This window comes from Amphiura filiformis, unplaced genomic scaffold, assembly GCF_039555335.1.
Source record: "Amphiura filiformis unplaced genomic scaffold, Afil_fr2py scaffold_46, whole genome shotgun sequence".
In the NCBI taxonomy this organism is placed as follows: domain Eukaryota; kingdom Metazoa; phylum Echinodermata; class Ophiuroidea; order Amphilepidida; family Amphiuridae; genus Amphiura; species Amphiura filiformis.
In genome coordinates, this window is record NW_027305510.1 from 294,717 (window position 1) to 312,016 (window position 17,300).

At 37.3% G+C, this 17,300-nt stretch overlaps 2 protein-coding genes across 2 annotated transcripts; both read left to right on the top strand.

Moving 5' to 3' along the window:
* Window positions 1–1,462: 1,462 nt before the first annotated feature.
* On the top strand, window positions 1,463–5,669 carry LOC140144256 (uncharacterized). Its single transcript, XM_072166077.1, has 2 exons — window positions 1,463–1,563; window positions 4,352–5,669. Exons 1-2 carry the CDS (start codon window positions 1,478–1,480, stop codon window positions 5,658–5,660), a joined length of 1,395 nt encoding a protein of 464 aa, XP_072022178.1. The 5' UTR covers window positions 1,463–1,477; the 3' UTR covers window positions 5,661–5,669.
* Window positions 5,670–11,028: 5,359 nt separating this feature from the next.
* Window positions 11,029–11,859, top strand: LOC140144239 (uncharacterized). The gene has a single exon (XM_072166056.1). The coding sequence runs from the start codon at window positions 11,029–11,031 to the stop codon at window positions 11,857–11,859; it is 831 nt and encodes a 276-aa protein (XP_072022157.1).
* Window positions 11,860–17,300: the final 5,441 nt, after the last annotated feature.

A 17,300-nucleotide genomic window follows, 5' to 3' on the forward strand; every position in this document is an offset into this window, starting at 1 on the left:
GGACACCTAGAATCAAATACTCTCAAACAGGCTCTTAACAAACATTGGGACATCATTAAGAATGATATCAAACTTTCAGGCATATTTCCCAATACTCCACTTATAGCGTTCCAAAGAGCAAAAAACATACAAGATAAACTTGTAAATGCTAAACTACCACCAGATGAGGATCTAGCTATTCTTACAGATCTAGCTAATGAGTGAATCATAAACATTATAATAGGTCTATTAAAACCACCGAACTCTTACCATACATATTCTTCGTCTATTCCCAAACAAAATCAAAATAGACCACATCACCAAGATTATACTTAACACATACTTCTCAAACCCTAAAACTAACATTAAATTATTAAAATGGAGAAATGGTATTTCAACCTTGCACCTGATGATTTCCTAGCTATAAGGAATGAAACTGCAGTAGTGCCTTTTTTAGGAATTTTTTACTCAAAAATTCCTACCTCCCTCTTGTTATCTCCAATACTCATTTTCATAATTATTGTACTATACATACCTAATAATTCCTATCATAACTGGATAATCTCTACACCTTAAAACCATTATTACTTTACACATTACGATTACGAACTAATATCTATTCACATCTTTATAAAATCTTTGTCTAGAATCTCTATGACGTCTCTGAATGGAGGGAACATATCCATCCCTATTATCCAAATTCATTCACCCGGTTATTTTTTTTATCTGGGACACGCTGTATTTTAAAAAGAAGCATAAACGCAAATACACAGCAGTATACATTCTAACGCATGCCATTTTCCTTAGAATCAGACACGCATTAGGGGCGCACCATTAGATTTCCAGGGGGGGCATGGGAGTTTGTTGAAAAAAAAAACTTTGCCCACTAGTGAGAAAAAAAAAAAACTTTGCCCACTAGTAAGAAAAAAAAAAGAAATTTTGCCTCACTGATGAGTAAAAAAAAACTTCCCCACCCAACTTTGTATAAAAATGTACATTAAAATTGAAAAAAAATAACTTCGCCGCCGAAGGCGGCGAAAAAAAAAATTTGGTGCTCTTGGAGGCGAAAAAAAAAAAAAATCCGCCGCCCTCGGCGGCGAAAAAAAAAGATTCTGCCTGACCCAAACTCCCATGCCCCCCCTGAGAATCTAATGGTGCGTCCCTTACATGCACGCCACATACATACATACATACGTTGGAATGATTATCTTTTCTCGAATGCTGATAAGAACCACACGGCTATGGCAGTTTCAAGACAGGTTTCGGCACTGCGTCTGCTGTCTGCTGTGTTAACTAACATATTATTGATTCCAGTGCAGTATTTGTAAGGTAATAACGTGAACGATAATAATTATGTGTTTAGCCTAAATAAATTCTAAATAATGTTGAATATTTTCCTTGACACACATGTACACACCCCGTACACACCACACGAAAACATACCGTACGTTTGCAATATATTCTTTTCAGATCTACATAAATCTTGGATTCCATCACGATGGCGGATATTGATATACTTGGCATCGATGAGTTGCTCGTAATTTTTAATTTGTTATCGCTGTATGATAAGCTTATGGCAATGAGGTAAATCATTTTCCTATAAATATCTTAATGCATGCCTTTTAGGAGTACACACACACTATGTATAACGTGTGTTATTACCGGGCTTAACTAATATCGTGTGTTGCTATCTACTTCTGATGATAAAAGTTTACAGTGTACATGTACAGTGTGTGTTACTATCTACCCCTGGTGATAGAAGTTTACAATGTGTATGGTACAGTGTAGTGTGTGTTGCTATATACCCCTGATAATAGAAGTTTACAATGTACATGGCACAGTGTGTCATTAGAGAATGAATTTGGAGAAAACCTTCTGATAATTACAAACACTCGCTGAGCAGCAAGACCTTCATTCCAAGCTTTTAATCCGATAAGCTGATTATCTATTTGTTTTCATGATTTGGAAGACATTATTTGATGTATTACTGAGCTCAATCATCTGAAATTACTGGAGCGTGAGCCACTCAGGCTGGTGGCTCAGCATAGTATGTTATTAACAAGGTTTTCTCCAAATTCGTTTCCTAATGGTGTTGCTATCTACCCCTGATGATACACGTTTACAATGTACATGGTACAGTATAGTGTGTGTTGCTCTCATCATGCAGTTATTGTTAACTACATGTATGCACACAACACAGGGGCACTCACAATAGGCAATTGAACCCTACTGGTAGCGCTGTGTTGTAGATACAGGAGATGAACTAGTTAGCGTTATATATCAAAAAGTATAAAATCTATGATTTTAGTACTTGCTCTATGTTTCAGAGACTTATTCTTTTCAAAATATCTGAATTTTCAAACCGGTACAACCTTTAATAACAAGGGACCATACATTTTGCTTCACCGGGCAGCCCTGGCTTGGTCGTATTTGGAAGAAACCGTAATAGGTACAAATTTAGTACTTTCTGTCAATCAAGTATGGTTTATTCTCTACATGCCAATCTTTAAGTAATTAGCATAGTCCTTATAATAACGGGAGGCCGCCTTGATGAGTAAATGACAGCAAACCAGTGAAAAATACCCCAAAACTCGGTCAGTTGAGCTCCGCTCGTACATGTCAATAGCGTCATTATCGATTGGATTAGTCGACCGTAGCGGGCAATTCGATCGCTCATTGGATTAATATTATCACGTGATAATAAATTTGCATTGGACAATAGATTACTATAATGGTTTAGTACTGCATATATCGGTTTAATCTTCACTAAGCGGGTTTATGGCTGGAAAGGTCACGGTGAATTTACCGTGGACATAACTGCACTATGTATACCCCTGATGATAGAGGTTAATCATGTATATGGTACAGTGTGTGTTGCTATCTACCCATGATGGCAAGGGTGGACACTTGAATATGAAAGTGACGTACCTGTGCCTACCGGAGTACAAAACTAGGTGTCTTCTGGTGGATATTTTCGTCGAAAAGGGGGTCATTAAGTGGGGGTTCCAAGAAAATGGGGGTCATTCAGTGGTGAAACGCTATAGGTGGGTGTCATTGACCGTGAAAAAGTAACATTCTGGGTAAAAATGTGCAAAACTTTGTAAAATTGAACAATTTTGCAACTAAAATGCCTAAAAATGTTAAATATGTTATAAATGCGCGCGAAGTGGGTAAAAATTTGCATAGTTGGTGTAAAGGTGATGAAAAAAGTGGGTAATTTATGCCAGATGTACCTCAAAAAGGGGGTCTATTGACAGGCACGTGACACGTATCAATGATGGTGCCCCTCGGTATATACCCGTCCTGATAGCACACTGTGCATAGTATGTGTGGGTGGGGGTGTGTGTGTGTGTGCGCGTTGTACATTGGCGTGACAAGGGGGCAAGAGGGCAGCTACTACTCCTGTGAGAAATCTGCACCAGGATCACAACAGGAAACTACAGGAAACTTTCTCGGATTGTAGGTGGTCATTTTCCCACCCAAGCCTTTTTCTGTTATTATTCTAGCCCATGTTTGCCACCTTGAAATTTGCCTTGCTCGCCCCCTTCGAACCTTTCCCCCATACTTTACCCAACGCCACTGGTGTTGTGATCTACCTCTGTTGAGTGTGTCTTATGATCTACTCGTTAGGACATTTGGCAGGGGTGTGTGGGGTGTGTTGCTGGTAGAGTGTGACAAGTTGTGTTGTTACAGTGTGTGTTGCTCATAAGCGTAGATCCCGGGGGATGGGGAATAAATCCCCCCAATATTTTGCCAGAGGAGGATGGTTCATGCACTCACCCCCCCCCCATGTTAACGCCTGTATGTGAGTTTCTGACCAAATTTACCTCATATTTGGCCATTTTAGCCACCAAAATACCAAATTTTGTGCGCCTCGGGCGAATTTATTCCGCTTTTGAACCATATTTCATCAATTTTGCTTCAATATGGCAAATTTTATTTTGCGCGCTTCGTGCGCATTTTTACCATGAACTTTAATATTTGATCGCTAAAAGGTGCTACTTCAAGAATTTTTTTTCAAACCCCATCCCCCCAATGTCAAAAAGAAATCTACGCCACTGGTGTTGCTATTTAACTTTGATAGGTAGGTTGGGGTGGGTGGTGTCCGTGTTGCTATGTGGTAAATTTTCAGTTTTTGTTAATAAAAAGCACTGATTTCTTTGCCCCAGAATGAATGTGCCAGTTATGTTTTCTGTGTCTGTTGACTTTTATGTGCATTCAAAGCAGATCGAACGAAATAATTAATTGAAGAGTGGTTTTTGCAGGTTGAGCATATTGGGATTTATTTACACATCTTTTTCTTCGGTTAAAATAAAATAAGAGAAAATAATACAGCTAGTTTTTTCGTTTGTATATCGTTAAATTTTCCCAGGGTGTGCAAGAAATGGTACCATATCGTCAGAAAAACTCACGCTTGGAAAGTCATCGATTTCCGTGACAACGGTCCTGTGATCACAATTAACGAAGATGATGATGGAAGATTTTATAAGCGATATGTGGCTAAACCTGGCCAAAATATATTAAAATTTCGCGAGAAGTTAGACTGGTATCTTCGTGATGTCAAGAGATGGGAATTCCCGATGAATTCACGCAAGGTCCTATCCTTCCTTGGTTTATTTGCTGGCGATGCGTTGCGGGAAATTTACCTGACGGTGATGAGTGGTGGAATTATGGAATTCCTTCGAAGAACCTGTCCTAATATAATTACATTTGACTTTAGCAGGTGCTATGTTGAAAGTGTGTGCATTGATATTGATGAGACCATAAATGAAAAACTATACATCCCAATTAAATTGAAACGATTGGGACTGCGGATCTCACAACCTCGACGATATCGACAAAATGTCAAGATCAATGAACTACTATTATCATGTGTTGCTAATGATTGTTCTGAATTACAAAGCATATGTCTCTGCAATTTCGAATTGACTTCAACAAGCATACACAATTTAGTTAAAATACCTAGTTTGCGGGATATTGAGTTATCTTCTTGTCCTTACTACACAGACTATACAGACCACTATTCATCTGAATTTGACGATATTTTGACTAATTCGATTGGGGTTTTAGAAACACTGACTCGCCTTAGAATTGATGAGGTAGTTTCACATGATTTGTCTACTTTTCTGGGCAGCATTGGAGACTGGGAACACCTGCGAGAATTAGCATTAATACATGTAGCGTTTTCAGAAGAAGCGTTTGAAAAGATGATTCCTGGTTTGATAAATCTGAAAAGACTTGAGTTACAAGGATATTCTATTTCATCACCTATTGTTACTCTTGTTGGGAATGAATGTAGGAAATTGGACTCATTGCTACTAAGAGATGGAATGTATTCTGGTAAAAGTTTGATGTCACTATCTCATCATCCCACATTAGAATTATTGGAGGTCCAGAACTGGCCTTACAGACGAGGGGTTTGGAGGAGGGATACGCCGGCTGTAGAGTCGGAATGGCAATGGCTTCACACAGTATTTAGTATGCTAGAAACCCTACCCAAGATAAAACGTGTCAAGCTTTGGGGTAAAAATGTCGCCAAAGTCTATAATAAAGGAACATTTCCGGTCCTTCATTTGGCTGAGATTGAAGCAATTGAACCATCCTGTAACGAAGATACACATAAGAAGCAAAATGGTCGCAGTTTTAGCAAAAATTCTTTTAAAAGGATGTTTAAACGTTGATTTTGTTAAAAGTCTTGTTAAGTGTTGAACACTTTATATTTTAGTGCAAAGGTCCCACTTGGCATGGCTGTTTCTTGCGACAAGAGGGAAATGTTCCTCCAAATTAGCATAAATTATGCTAATTAGTATCCAAAATTGAATTATTGGAGGTCCAGAACTGGCCTTACAGACGAGGGGTTTGGAGGAGGGATACGCCGGCTGTAGAGTCGGAATGGCAATGGCTTCACACAGTATTTAGTATGCTAGAAACCCTACCCAAGATAAAACGTGTCAAGCTTTGGGGTAAAAATGTCGCCAAAGTCTATAATAAAGGAACATTTCCGGTCCTTCATTTGGCTGAGATTGAAGCAATTGAACCATCCTGTAACGAAGATACACATAAGAAGCAAAATGGTCGCAGTTTTAGCAAAAATTCTTTTAAAAGGATGTTTAAACGTTGATTTTGTTAAAAGTCTTGTTAAGTGTTGAACACTTTATATTTTAGTGCAAAGGTCCCACTTGGCATGGCTGTTTCTTGCGACAAGAGGGAAATGTTCCTCCAAATTAGCATAAATTATGCTAATTAGTATCCAAAATATGGTATTCTTTATTTGGACCATTTCGCCTAAAATTTGTACTAAAATGCAGCATTCACCTCCTTAACAAGTCTACTATTAATTATAATAAAAAACAGTCGAGAGAAATTAAGAACAAATCTGCTGATTTAAGGTAAAATGCTTTGGTGTATAATATTTTGGTGAGGAAAAAAGGCGACCAAATTAGAAAATAAAGTCGTTTGTCTCAAAGTTCCCGTACCCATTAGTAAATTCGTTCGAATTAGTCCCGCCTAAAATAGTCAAAATATTTTTGTTTCTTCTTCTTCTTTCTTCTTATTTTGTAGAATTTTAAATTTGAAAGTTTTAAAAATGAAATTTTAAAACTAAACGAGCTCGATTTATTGTAAATGTAAGATACAAGAAGACAAAAAAGACAGAAAGGAATGAAGGCATAATTCAAATAAAGTTGTGAGGCCTAACAAATAACTATTGAAATGGAGAAAGTGGTAGAAATTTTAGTGTGAGGGGCAAGGCTAAATTTTTTGTCCCCATTTGTCAAATTTTTGTCCCATTTTTTGCCCATCTAAAGGGCACTTTACCCTTTGTCGTCCCCTTTTATCCCTGAAAAAATGTCTGTATGTGGGGGGGGGGGGGGCAGTAACAACCCTTTCTGCGGCTCCCACTGACTACGCCCCTGGAAGTCGGTCATTTGTCTATGGAAAACCATCCCATGTCAAGATTATAATTACATGAAATTGACATATAACTAGGATTAAATAGTCCAATAGATTCACGTAACCATCGTGCAAATCAAATTGGCAGAATTTGGCAAAGGATTCAGAAAAATTATAGTTTGACCTTTTTATACGTATGTGTAGTGATCTACGCGCAGAGGTCATTGAGATGTCTTATTAATTGTGGCTCCACGGGCGAAAATGAAAAATACGTCGATTTTGTTTACAATTTTCTATAATTATTTAAATGAAAAATAATACTTTGTGCTATTTAGATGTTTGGTTAAATTGTTAGTGCATCAAAAAAAAACCAAAAAAAAAAACCAAAACGATTGAGCCGCAGTGAGTTCTTTGGCCCATGACAATTGTTGTATTACATGGCCAAAGAAATTACATGGTCTGAGGTAGTTAAACCTTTTTTTTCACCCCTGCGGGGACAATATTAGACCGATGACGTCACAGTATTACTCTTTTGTCCATAATTCCTTTTCAGGAAATTCTAGAAAGGTCAAAGTATAATGTTTTTGATCCTTATTGCCAGAGAATTACGATGCAGGTGTTGGTTATAATTAATTTCGAACTTGCCCCTCAGTGCAAAACTTAATGACTTTTCCCACTAAGGGACCGTTCACAAACACTTGTAAGGGGGGGGGGGGGCAGATGCAAAAAAATTATCTCAAAAATTGCTCGCCCCCCCCCCCCCCTTTATAGACCTCGAAAATTTCAGCCCCCCTCTTTTTGACATGAAGATTATGGGTCAACCCCATACAAAAGCATATAAACTCAATTTTCACAGGAAAATGTGTGGTCATTTTTTTCAGGGCTAAGTAATATTACTCAGCGAAATATGACAACTTCAACGTGATTTTCACGATTGTAGTGCATGTGAACCGAAATCTATTGCAATATGGTACTTTCCAAAATGATCTACTAGAAAGTAAAGATATCAAGATACGTCAAAAGAAATATGTATTCACCAAATGAAGAGCTTGTTTCCAAAAGGCGCTAAATCCATATTAGTGAAATAGGAGAAAATCATAGTTTTTTAAATTAAAAGCCTTATTAGTATTTATTCATTTATTTTTTGGTTTTAAATGTTAGTTCTCATGTTAGTAACTACAAAAACACCTATTTTTGAGATCCTGATTATAATGTTTAATTGTAAGTATTCTTTTATTAAACAGCTTGAAGTGGATTTAGCGCCTTTTGGAAACAAAATATCCAATACCCGTGGATTTAGCGCCTTTTGGAAACAAAATATTCAATGATATTCAAAATAATTTGCAATATTAAACAAAATACACACAAATATTTTTTTATAAAGCAAACTGCACTTTATTTCAACAATGTAATGATATTTATTCACTAAAAGCTTAAAAATGTGAAAAAATTGTGCAAATTTTTTTTCAGAAAATTTACAACGAAAATTCTGTCAAATCATTCCATTTTGCACGTAAAGTGTCGTCTGTGCTTGCTGGGGGTGTACTGGTGTGTGTACAAGTTGAAATTCTAAACTTTTGTGATTTAAATTATGATCAATAGTTGCCTTGTCAACAGGAAAATAGTCCTATGCAATTTTAGTCTTTAATTCCCTACTGAGCACGGTGATTGGTCGGATGGATTTAGCGCCTTTTGGAAAAAAACTGAAATGGATTTAGCGCCTTTTGGAAAAAAAGTCAAATTTCTGGCCCACCCTGTAATGGGATTAAGCTCCTTTTGGAAAAAATAGTTTGATTCCTTGAAACTTATGATATAACACTATACACTGGTACCAATAACTCAATTTTTTCCAAAAGTGGATTTAGCGCCTTTTGGAAACAAGCTCTTCAAATACAGCACAGTTCTTGATGAAGACAGACACCACACAGTCTGGGTTTGTGTTAATTACAGTTACGTAAGGCATATAATCCAATAGGGAATATCAAAACGTTTAATCATAATGTTAAGCTGGTTTCATACTTTCTGCCGCTTGCCGCTGAGCGGCATGACGCTTCATCATGCCGCTTGTACTTTTCTGCAAGCGGAGCGGCACACCGCTAAGCGGCAGCGGCATGACTCTGAAAGCTACTCTTGCCGCTCAGCACCGCTCCAAAATCGTAATTTGTTCTCATACGTCAGAGCGGCACCGCTCCGAGTTGACTTGAATTCAACTCCCAGCGGTGCTGCCGCCGCGGCAAAGCGGTGGAGTGATCGATATATCGGCTTGCCGCTGGTCACCGCTAGCGTTTTTAGTGAGATTGCGCAGTGAAGTAAAATCATCTTCAGAGCGGCAAAGCGGCAAGCGGCAGGAAAGTATGAAACCAGCATTAAGTATTCATTCCCTATTGAATAAGCTTAAAACAAAAACATTAGAAACGTGATTATTTTGTTGTAGGCGATTAAATCTATTTATTAATGTACAACTTTGCAATATAAATATACTGGAGTGATTATTTTAATTTAATAAATGATGAGTGTGTCAGTAAATTGCTACTCTTACATGTGCATTAAAAAGGTATCATGTTTATTTGAATTAGCAATAGCATTAATTATATTTTGAGAGAACTGAATAAAGCATATACATTAATTTGTGTTTTTACACAGCCGTGACATACGGCTGTGTCTTTTTTCTTACAGGATCTTCTTCATTCTTTCTTTCTTTCTTTCTTTGTTTCTTTCTTTCTTTGTTTCTTTCTTTCTTTGTTTCTTTCTTTCCCTTTCTTTGTTTTTCTTTCTTTCTTTCTTTCTTTCTTTCTTTCTTTCTTTCTTTCTTTCTTTCTTTCTTTCTTTCTTTCTTTCTTTCTTTCTTTCTTTCTTTTCTTTCTTTCTTTCTTTCTTTCTTTCTTTCTTTCTTTCTTTCTTTCTTTCTTTCTTTCTTTCTTTCTTTCTTTCTTCTGTCGACCTTTACATTTGCTCTAGCACTGACATCCGTTCACTGATTTTGACCTAACTTGGTCACAACTATCATTGACCATGTCCTTATAGCAGAAAGCTCCAAAGACTGTATAATAAACAATGTAAATCAAAAAATCCTGAAGATTCCAAACTCTTCAAAAGCGCCCGGAAAGCGTATAAGAGGAACCTGAATAAAGCCCACAATGAGTATATCTCCGCTATGCTTGAAGAAGACCTCCAGCAGAACCCAAAGAAATTTTGGAAGTACGTAAAATCAAAGCGAACGGACAATGTTGGTGTGCACCCATTAAAAAATGGCACCGAAACCGTCTCCGATCATGTTGGCAAAGCAAATGTGTTGAACTCATTTTTCAAATCCGTCTTTACCCGCGAAGATACGTCAAACCTTCCCGGACTACAACAGATTTTTCCTGATATTGATCCGCTTGAAATCACGGCTGCTGGCATTGAGAAACTTCTGCATGATCTCAATCCCTCCAAGGCCTCTGGGCCAGACAACATTCCTAATAAAATCCTTAAAGAATGTAGCGTGGAATTAGCTCCACTTCTGTCAGCTCTTTTCAACCAATCTATATCAACTGGTGAACTCCCAGATGATTGGACTACTGCCAATGTGTCTCCTGTGTTCAAAAAAGGCAGTAAAAGCGATGCAAGTAATTATCGTCCTATATCGCTCACGTCCGTTGTGTGCAAGTGTCTTGAACATGTCATTCACCGCCATATAATGTACCATCTAGAGCGTCACAACATACTCAATGACTGCCAACATGGCTTTAGGAGACGTAGAGGTTGCGACACCCAGCTACTCACCACAGTAGATGATATCGCGAAATCAATCGAAAAGGGAAAGCAGATTGACGCAATTTTACTAGATTTCTCCTTTGAAATTGAAATTGACACTACGGTATTACTGGACATATTTACAACTGGATCTCAGGGTTCCTAACATCACGTTCGCAGAAAGTAGTTCTTGAAGGAGAGTGTTCTGCATCAGCAGAAGTTTTATCAGGTGTGCCCCAGGGCACAGTCCTCGGCCCGCTACTGTTCCTCCTTTACGTGAACGATATTCCTTCATATGTATCTTCAAAAACCAGGCTTTTCGCAGATGATGGGCTTTTGTATAGGGAAGTTAATTCCTCGTCAGATGCTGCCTCTCTTCAGAGTGACCTGGACGCCCTGTGTAGATGGGAAAGTGAGTGGGAGATGAAATTCAACTCTGACAAATGCTTTGTCATGCACATGACCACCAAGAAGAACCCAGCTATCCACCCTTATGAAATCAATGGCAGACCTCTGCAGACTACAACCAACCACCCATATCTTGGGCTTATCTTCAGCAGTGATTGCACCTGGTCATCTCACATAAATAAGATCACCACCAATGCCAAGCAGACCACTGGTATTATCAGAAGGAACTTCAAGTCTTGTAGCAGGAATGTGAAATCACGCCTTTACCAATCTCTGGTTCGCCCAAAGCTGGAATACGGTGTTTGCGGTTGGGCTCCATTTACTGAAGGAGAAAAGAAGCAGCTTGAAGGTATACAGAGATTTGCAGCCAGAATGTGTTGTAACAACTACACTAGGAAAGCTAGCGTGACAGCCATGCTTCAAGAACTCGGATGGCCACTGCTTGAAACTAGACGCACAATAGCCCGGCTCAACATGCTGTATAAAATTACCCATGAACTTGTGGATGTGCAACGTGAACTCAAAACTCAAACCAGAACCCACCGGAGATCCCACCAGTATTCATACCACCGGGTCCATGCCAAGTCTAAGGTCTACAGTACCAGTTTTTATCCATCAACCATTCCCCATTGGAATGATCTCCCAGAGGCCATCATTAATATAACCAAACTAGAACATTATTCAAGACAGCCGTCGCTGATCATCTTGTTAAGGGGGGAAAGCAAAACTACGTCATCTAGCTCCGCGACCCGTCCAAACTCTAGCGGGATGCGGATCTACCGTTTTGCTGGAGACCCAGATACAGATATATGTCACATGGAACTCGTGGGGTCAAAGGTCACGTAGGGGTCACAGAGGTCAAAAACGTGATTTCAACTCAAAATGCTACTTCTCCCACAAATTTCGCAGGACAGTAGCGCCACATGCACACATGCATTGTTATCACCCAGTGTTTATAAATCATACACATCTTTGAGGTCTTAGGTCATTAAGGGGTCACTTCCGGTATAAAACCAAATTCCTTCAAAAATTTGTATTAGCTAAGAAAAACATAGGAGAGTGGCGGTATGTGCACACATGAATTATGTTAACCTAATGTATATGTCGTATTTTTTATTTGGGGTCAAAGGTCATTAAGGGGTCACTTCCGGTATAAAACGAAATACCTTCAAAATGCTACTTCTCCCACAAATTACATAGGACGGTGACACAACTTGCACACATGCATTGCTATTACCCAGTGTCTATGAATCATACACAGATTTGAGGTCAAATGTCATTAAGGGGTCACTTCCGGTATAAAACAAAATTCCTTCAAAAATTTGTATTAGCTAAGAAAAATATAGGAGAGTGACGGTATGTGCACACATGAATTATGTTTTCCTAATGTATATGTGGTATTTTTTGTTTGAGGTCAAAGGTCATTAAGGGGTCACTTCCGGTATAAAACGAAATAGCTTCAAAATGCTACTTCTCCCACAAATTACGTAGGACGGTGATGCAACTTGCGCACATGCATCGCTATTACACAGTGTCTATGAATCATACACAGATGTGAGGTCAAAGGTCATTAAGGGGGAACTTCCGGTATAGCACAGTGAAGGTATATTCTCACATGAATTGATGTTACCCAGTTTACATGTGGTATTTTTTATTTTGGGTCAAAGGTCATTAAGGGGTCACTTCCTGTCCAAGACAAAAACATTCAAAATGTCCCTTCTGTCACAAATAACATGGCAGAGTGATACTGTGTGCAGACATGCATTGACATAAGCCAATGCCTATGGGGTTTTCATAGATTTTGGGGTCAAAGTTCATTAAGGGGTCACAACACGGCTGTGTTCGTAGTCTTAGACCACAGCTAAGTCTAGTATTAAATTAAATTCTTCAGTGCATCTGTGGTGTGTAGGGGTGTGTGGGTGTGTGTGGGGGTGTATATGGAGGGCTGATAGTTTGGGGGTGTATGTAAGGTGGGGTGGAGATGTAGGTGAGTGAGAGCTGTATGAGTGCGAGTGTGAGATTTTGCCTCAACAAGTGCAATTAATTTCTTTGAGTAATTTTATGGTATTTTTATTTATATTTTATAATTATGCTTTTTATGTCTTTTAATGTAAACAATGCAAATGTAATGTTTCCTGTAATTTGGCCTACGGGCCACGAATTTGAAATAAATTTAATCTAAATCTGAATCTGAATCTGAATCTTTGACTACAATTGCGAAGAATTACCAAACGTTAAAAGCTACTGGTGTAAAATCATAATGATGTATCATTGATGTTCCAGTTACATAAAATGTGCCACTTGATTATTCAAATAATTATTTTAAAAAAAATTATAGGCTAAAACAGGTTAAATACTGTATGCATATTGTGCTTAAAGCCATAATATACGTTCTTTTAACAAAAAATTGGTAATGTTGTTTAAAATCTGATTTCTTGGCATATTTGTAACGTTTACACATGTTCAAGGGTACACTGGTTGGAATCAGCCAAATTAATTTTATCTTGGAGAACAACAAAGCAAATTTGAATACATTTCTTAAAGAGCATTACATTTTCATAAGCCACATTTTTCTTTCATTTTACCTCATTACTTCCAGTTCTGTTATGTTGTATTCTAAATATTTCATATATTTTGGCAAACAATATTAAAATCTGACAGAAATCGTATTATATTGGCTTAAAATACTATTAAGATGAGAATTGGTAGAGTACTGTAGACTCTTTCTATGACATAGAAATTTTTCACTGTACACAATTTTGATCAGCATTATAATTATTTAATGAGATGCCTGGTTTAACTCTCTTCACGCGGGTGTCGACTGCAGACGACATGTTTCAAAAAGATTTTAAAAATTCAAAAAATTCAGAAATATAAATTTTCATGACCATATTTGGAATCAGCATGAAAAATGCATTAAAATGAGTACAAACAAGCCTAGTATTGGTTCAGTAGTTCTTAAGATAGCTCTTGATATTTTGAGAAAATATTTCAAAACTTGAACTTTTTCCATTGAAGCGCATGGCTAGCACGCAGAGCAATAAACTATTGACAACGTAACGTCAGGTGTGGATTAGAATATAAATGTATCACGTGTTGTCAAAACAAAATTACGTTTTCTAAAACCGCTAGAGTTCGACAACAAACTCCACTGTAAAGTATGTTGTTATATTATTGCTAACTGTCTATTTTCATCGAGCTTGCAGACTTGTAGCTTCGGCGGCCTCGTACGTCACGCAACGCGTGTCCTCCACCGCCTGGGTTATATGTCCTAACCAGCAACCACATCGCGCTAGTCCGATATTCGGACTAGCGCAGTGTTTTTCAGATTCGGACTAGCGCTGTGGTTTTAAGTTTCGGACTAGCGCTATGGTTTTAAGTTTCTGACTAGCGCCGTGTTTTTCAGATTCGGACTAGCTTTAAGCTTTTTTTTATAGTGTCGGACTGAAGACATTTTTTCCAGATTCGGACTAGCACAGTGTTTTTCGGACTAGCGGCGTATCGGACGGAAAAAGTGCTTTCAGATTCGGACTAGCGGCGCATTGGGCAGTTGCAGTGGTTTTCATTTTCGGACTAGCGCTTGCTTTTTTCGGACTAGCGCAGTGTTTTTCATTTCTGGATTGACAACCCTTAGGTACGCCTATAGAGAATTTGTGTATTCGGACTATCGGCGTGTCGGACCAGCAGCGTGTCGGACTAGCGACGTTTCGGAGTGAGTGGTGCACCCCGTCGGGTTAAGGTTTTTGAATGATACTGTAATGAATGATAATGGGATGTGTGACTGTCTGCTGACTGAACTTTTGAGCACACAGAGAGTCTGCAAATGTGCATATGAAAAGCTCAGACAACAGGCATGTGCCACATCTATCCCAAGCATATTGGAATGCCTAAATGATTTTGTCTCACCAGAACCTACATGGATTTATTCCATGGCATATGTTAGCAGTATTGACACTTGGATGTATTCCTAATTGACATTTGGGTGTATTCCTAATACATGTGGGTGTATTCCTAATACATTTGGGTGTATTCCTAATACATTTGAGTGTATTCCTAATACATTTTGGTGTATAATATTCGTAATACATTTGGGTGTATTGTTAATACATTCAGGTGTATTCCTAATTCATTCAGGTGTATGTCTGATACATTTAGGAATATTCCCAATACATTTAGGTGTATTCCTAATAGATTTGGGTGTATTCTAATACATTTGGGTGTATTCCTAATACATTTGGGTGTATTCCTAATACATCTGGGTGTATTTCTTATACATCTGGGTGTATTTCTTATACATTTTGGATGTATTCCTAATACATTTGAGTCTATTCCTAATACATTTGGGTGTATTCCTAAGCATATTGGTACATTTAGGTATATAAATATTCCTAATACATGTGGGTGTAATGCTAATATATTCAGGTGTATTCCTAATTCATTCAGGTGTATGTCTTATACATTTGGGAGTATTTCTAATACATTTAGGTGTATTCCTAATTCATTCAGGTGTATGTCTTATACATTTGGGAGTATTTCTAATATATTCAGGTGTATTCCTAATTCATTCAGGTGTATGTCTTATACATTTGGGAGTATTTCTAATATATTCAGGTGTATTCCTAATTCATTCAGGTATATGTCTTATACATTTGGGAGTATTTCTAATATATTCAGGTGTATTCCTAATTCATTCAGGTGTATGTCTTATACATTTGGGAGTATTTCTAATACATTTAGGTGTATTCCTAATTCATTCAGGTGTATGTCTGATACATTTGGGAGTATTTCTAATACATTTAGGTGTATTCCTAATTCATTCAGGTGTATGTCTGATACATTTGGGAGTATTTCTAATACATTTAGGTGTATTCCTAATTCATTCAGGTGTATGTCTGATACATTTGGGAGTATTTCTAATACATTTAGGTGTATTCCTAATTCATTCAGGTGTATGTCTTATACATTTGGGAGTATTTCTAATACATTTGGGTGTATTCCTAATTCATTCAGGTGTATGTCTTATACATTTAGGAATATTCCCAATACATTTAGGTGTATTCCTAATAGATTTGGGTGTATTCCTAATACATTTGGGTGTATTCCTAATACATTTGGGTGTATTCCTAATACATCTGGGTGTATTTCTTATACATCTGGGTGTATTTCTTATACATTTTGGATGTATTCCTAATACATTTGAGTCTATTCCTAATACATTTGGGTGTATTCCTAAGCATATTGGTACATTTAGGTATATAAATATTCCTAATACATGTGGGTGTAATGCTAATATATTCAGGTGTATTCCTAATTCATTCAGGTGTATGTCTTATACATTTGGGAGTATTTCTAATATATTCAGGTGTATTCCTAATTCATTCAGGTGTATGTCTTATACATTTGGGAGTATTTCTAATATATTCAGGTGTATTCCTAATTCATTCAGGTGTATGTCTTATACATTTGGGAGTATTTCTAATATATTCAGGTGTATTCCTAATTCATTCAGGTGTATGTCTTATACATTTGGGAGTATTTCTAATACATTCAGGTGTATTCCTAATTCATTCAGGTGTATGTCTTATACATTTGGGAGTATTTCTAATACATTTAGGTGTATTCCTAATACATTTCGGTGTATTCCTATACACGATATATTCAATTCAGTTTTATTCACAATATTTCAGGAAATAATCATTTTCTTTATCAGATTGGGTGAAAATATACTATTATATCATTATGAATTCGGCAGAGTGACGAATCGAGAATTTTGAGCAAATTGAGTTTTTGTATGCTTATGATTATGTTTCAGTTTATCTTTTATTTCCACCAAAAATTAATGGTAAATCTTACTCACCGACGTAGATATTGAAATTCTGATTTGGACGAATCGCGCCTAAGTGCGATAAATGAATTCGGCAGAAAGACGAATCGTATACTTAGCTGTACAAATCATGTTGATCTATAGTATTGTATAGCGGGAAACCCCGAATTTTCTATATAACATGTCCTACACATATATATTTGATACCAACGTATAGCTGTAGGTATCTTCTATCCAGTGATACCAAAATAAGTACAAACATTCCCCCACATGATATTGCTGTGGTTTAATAATGTGAGTGCGCGCCCGTGAAATTGGAAAATCCCGGAAAATCATTCGCAAAATATAGGTCAATATTGTTATTTTTGCTTTAAAATCCTCGAGTTTTTGCTAAATATTACAGGGATGATTATTTATAACTTCATAGCAAGTTAAGTCTACATAGCCTTAGGACAACCAGTAA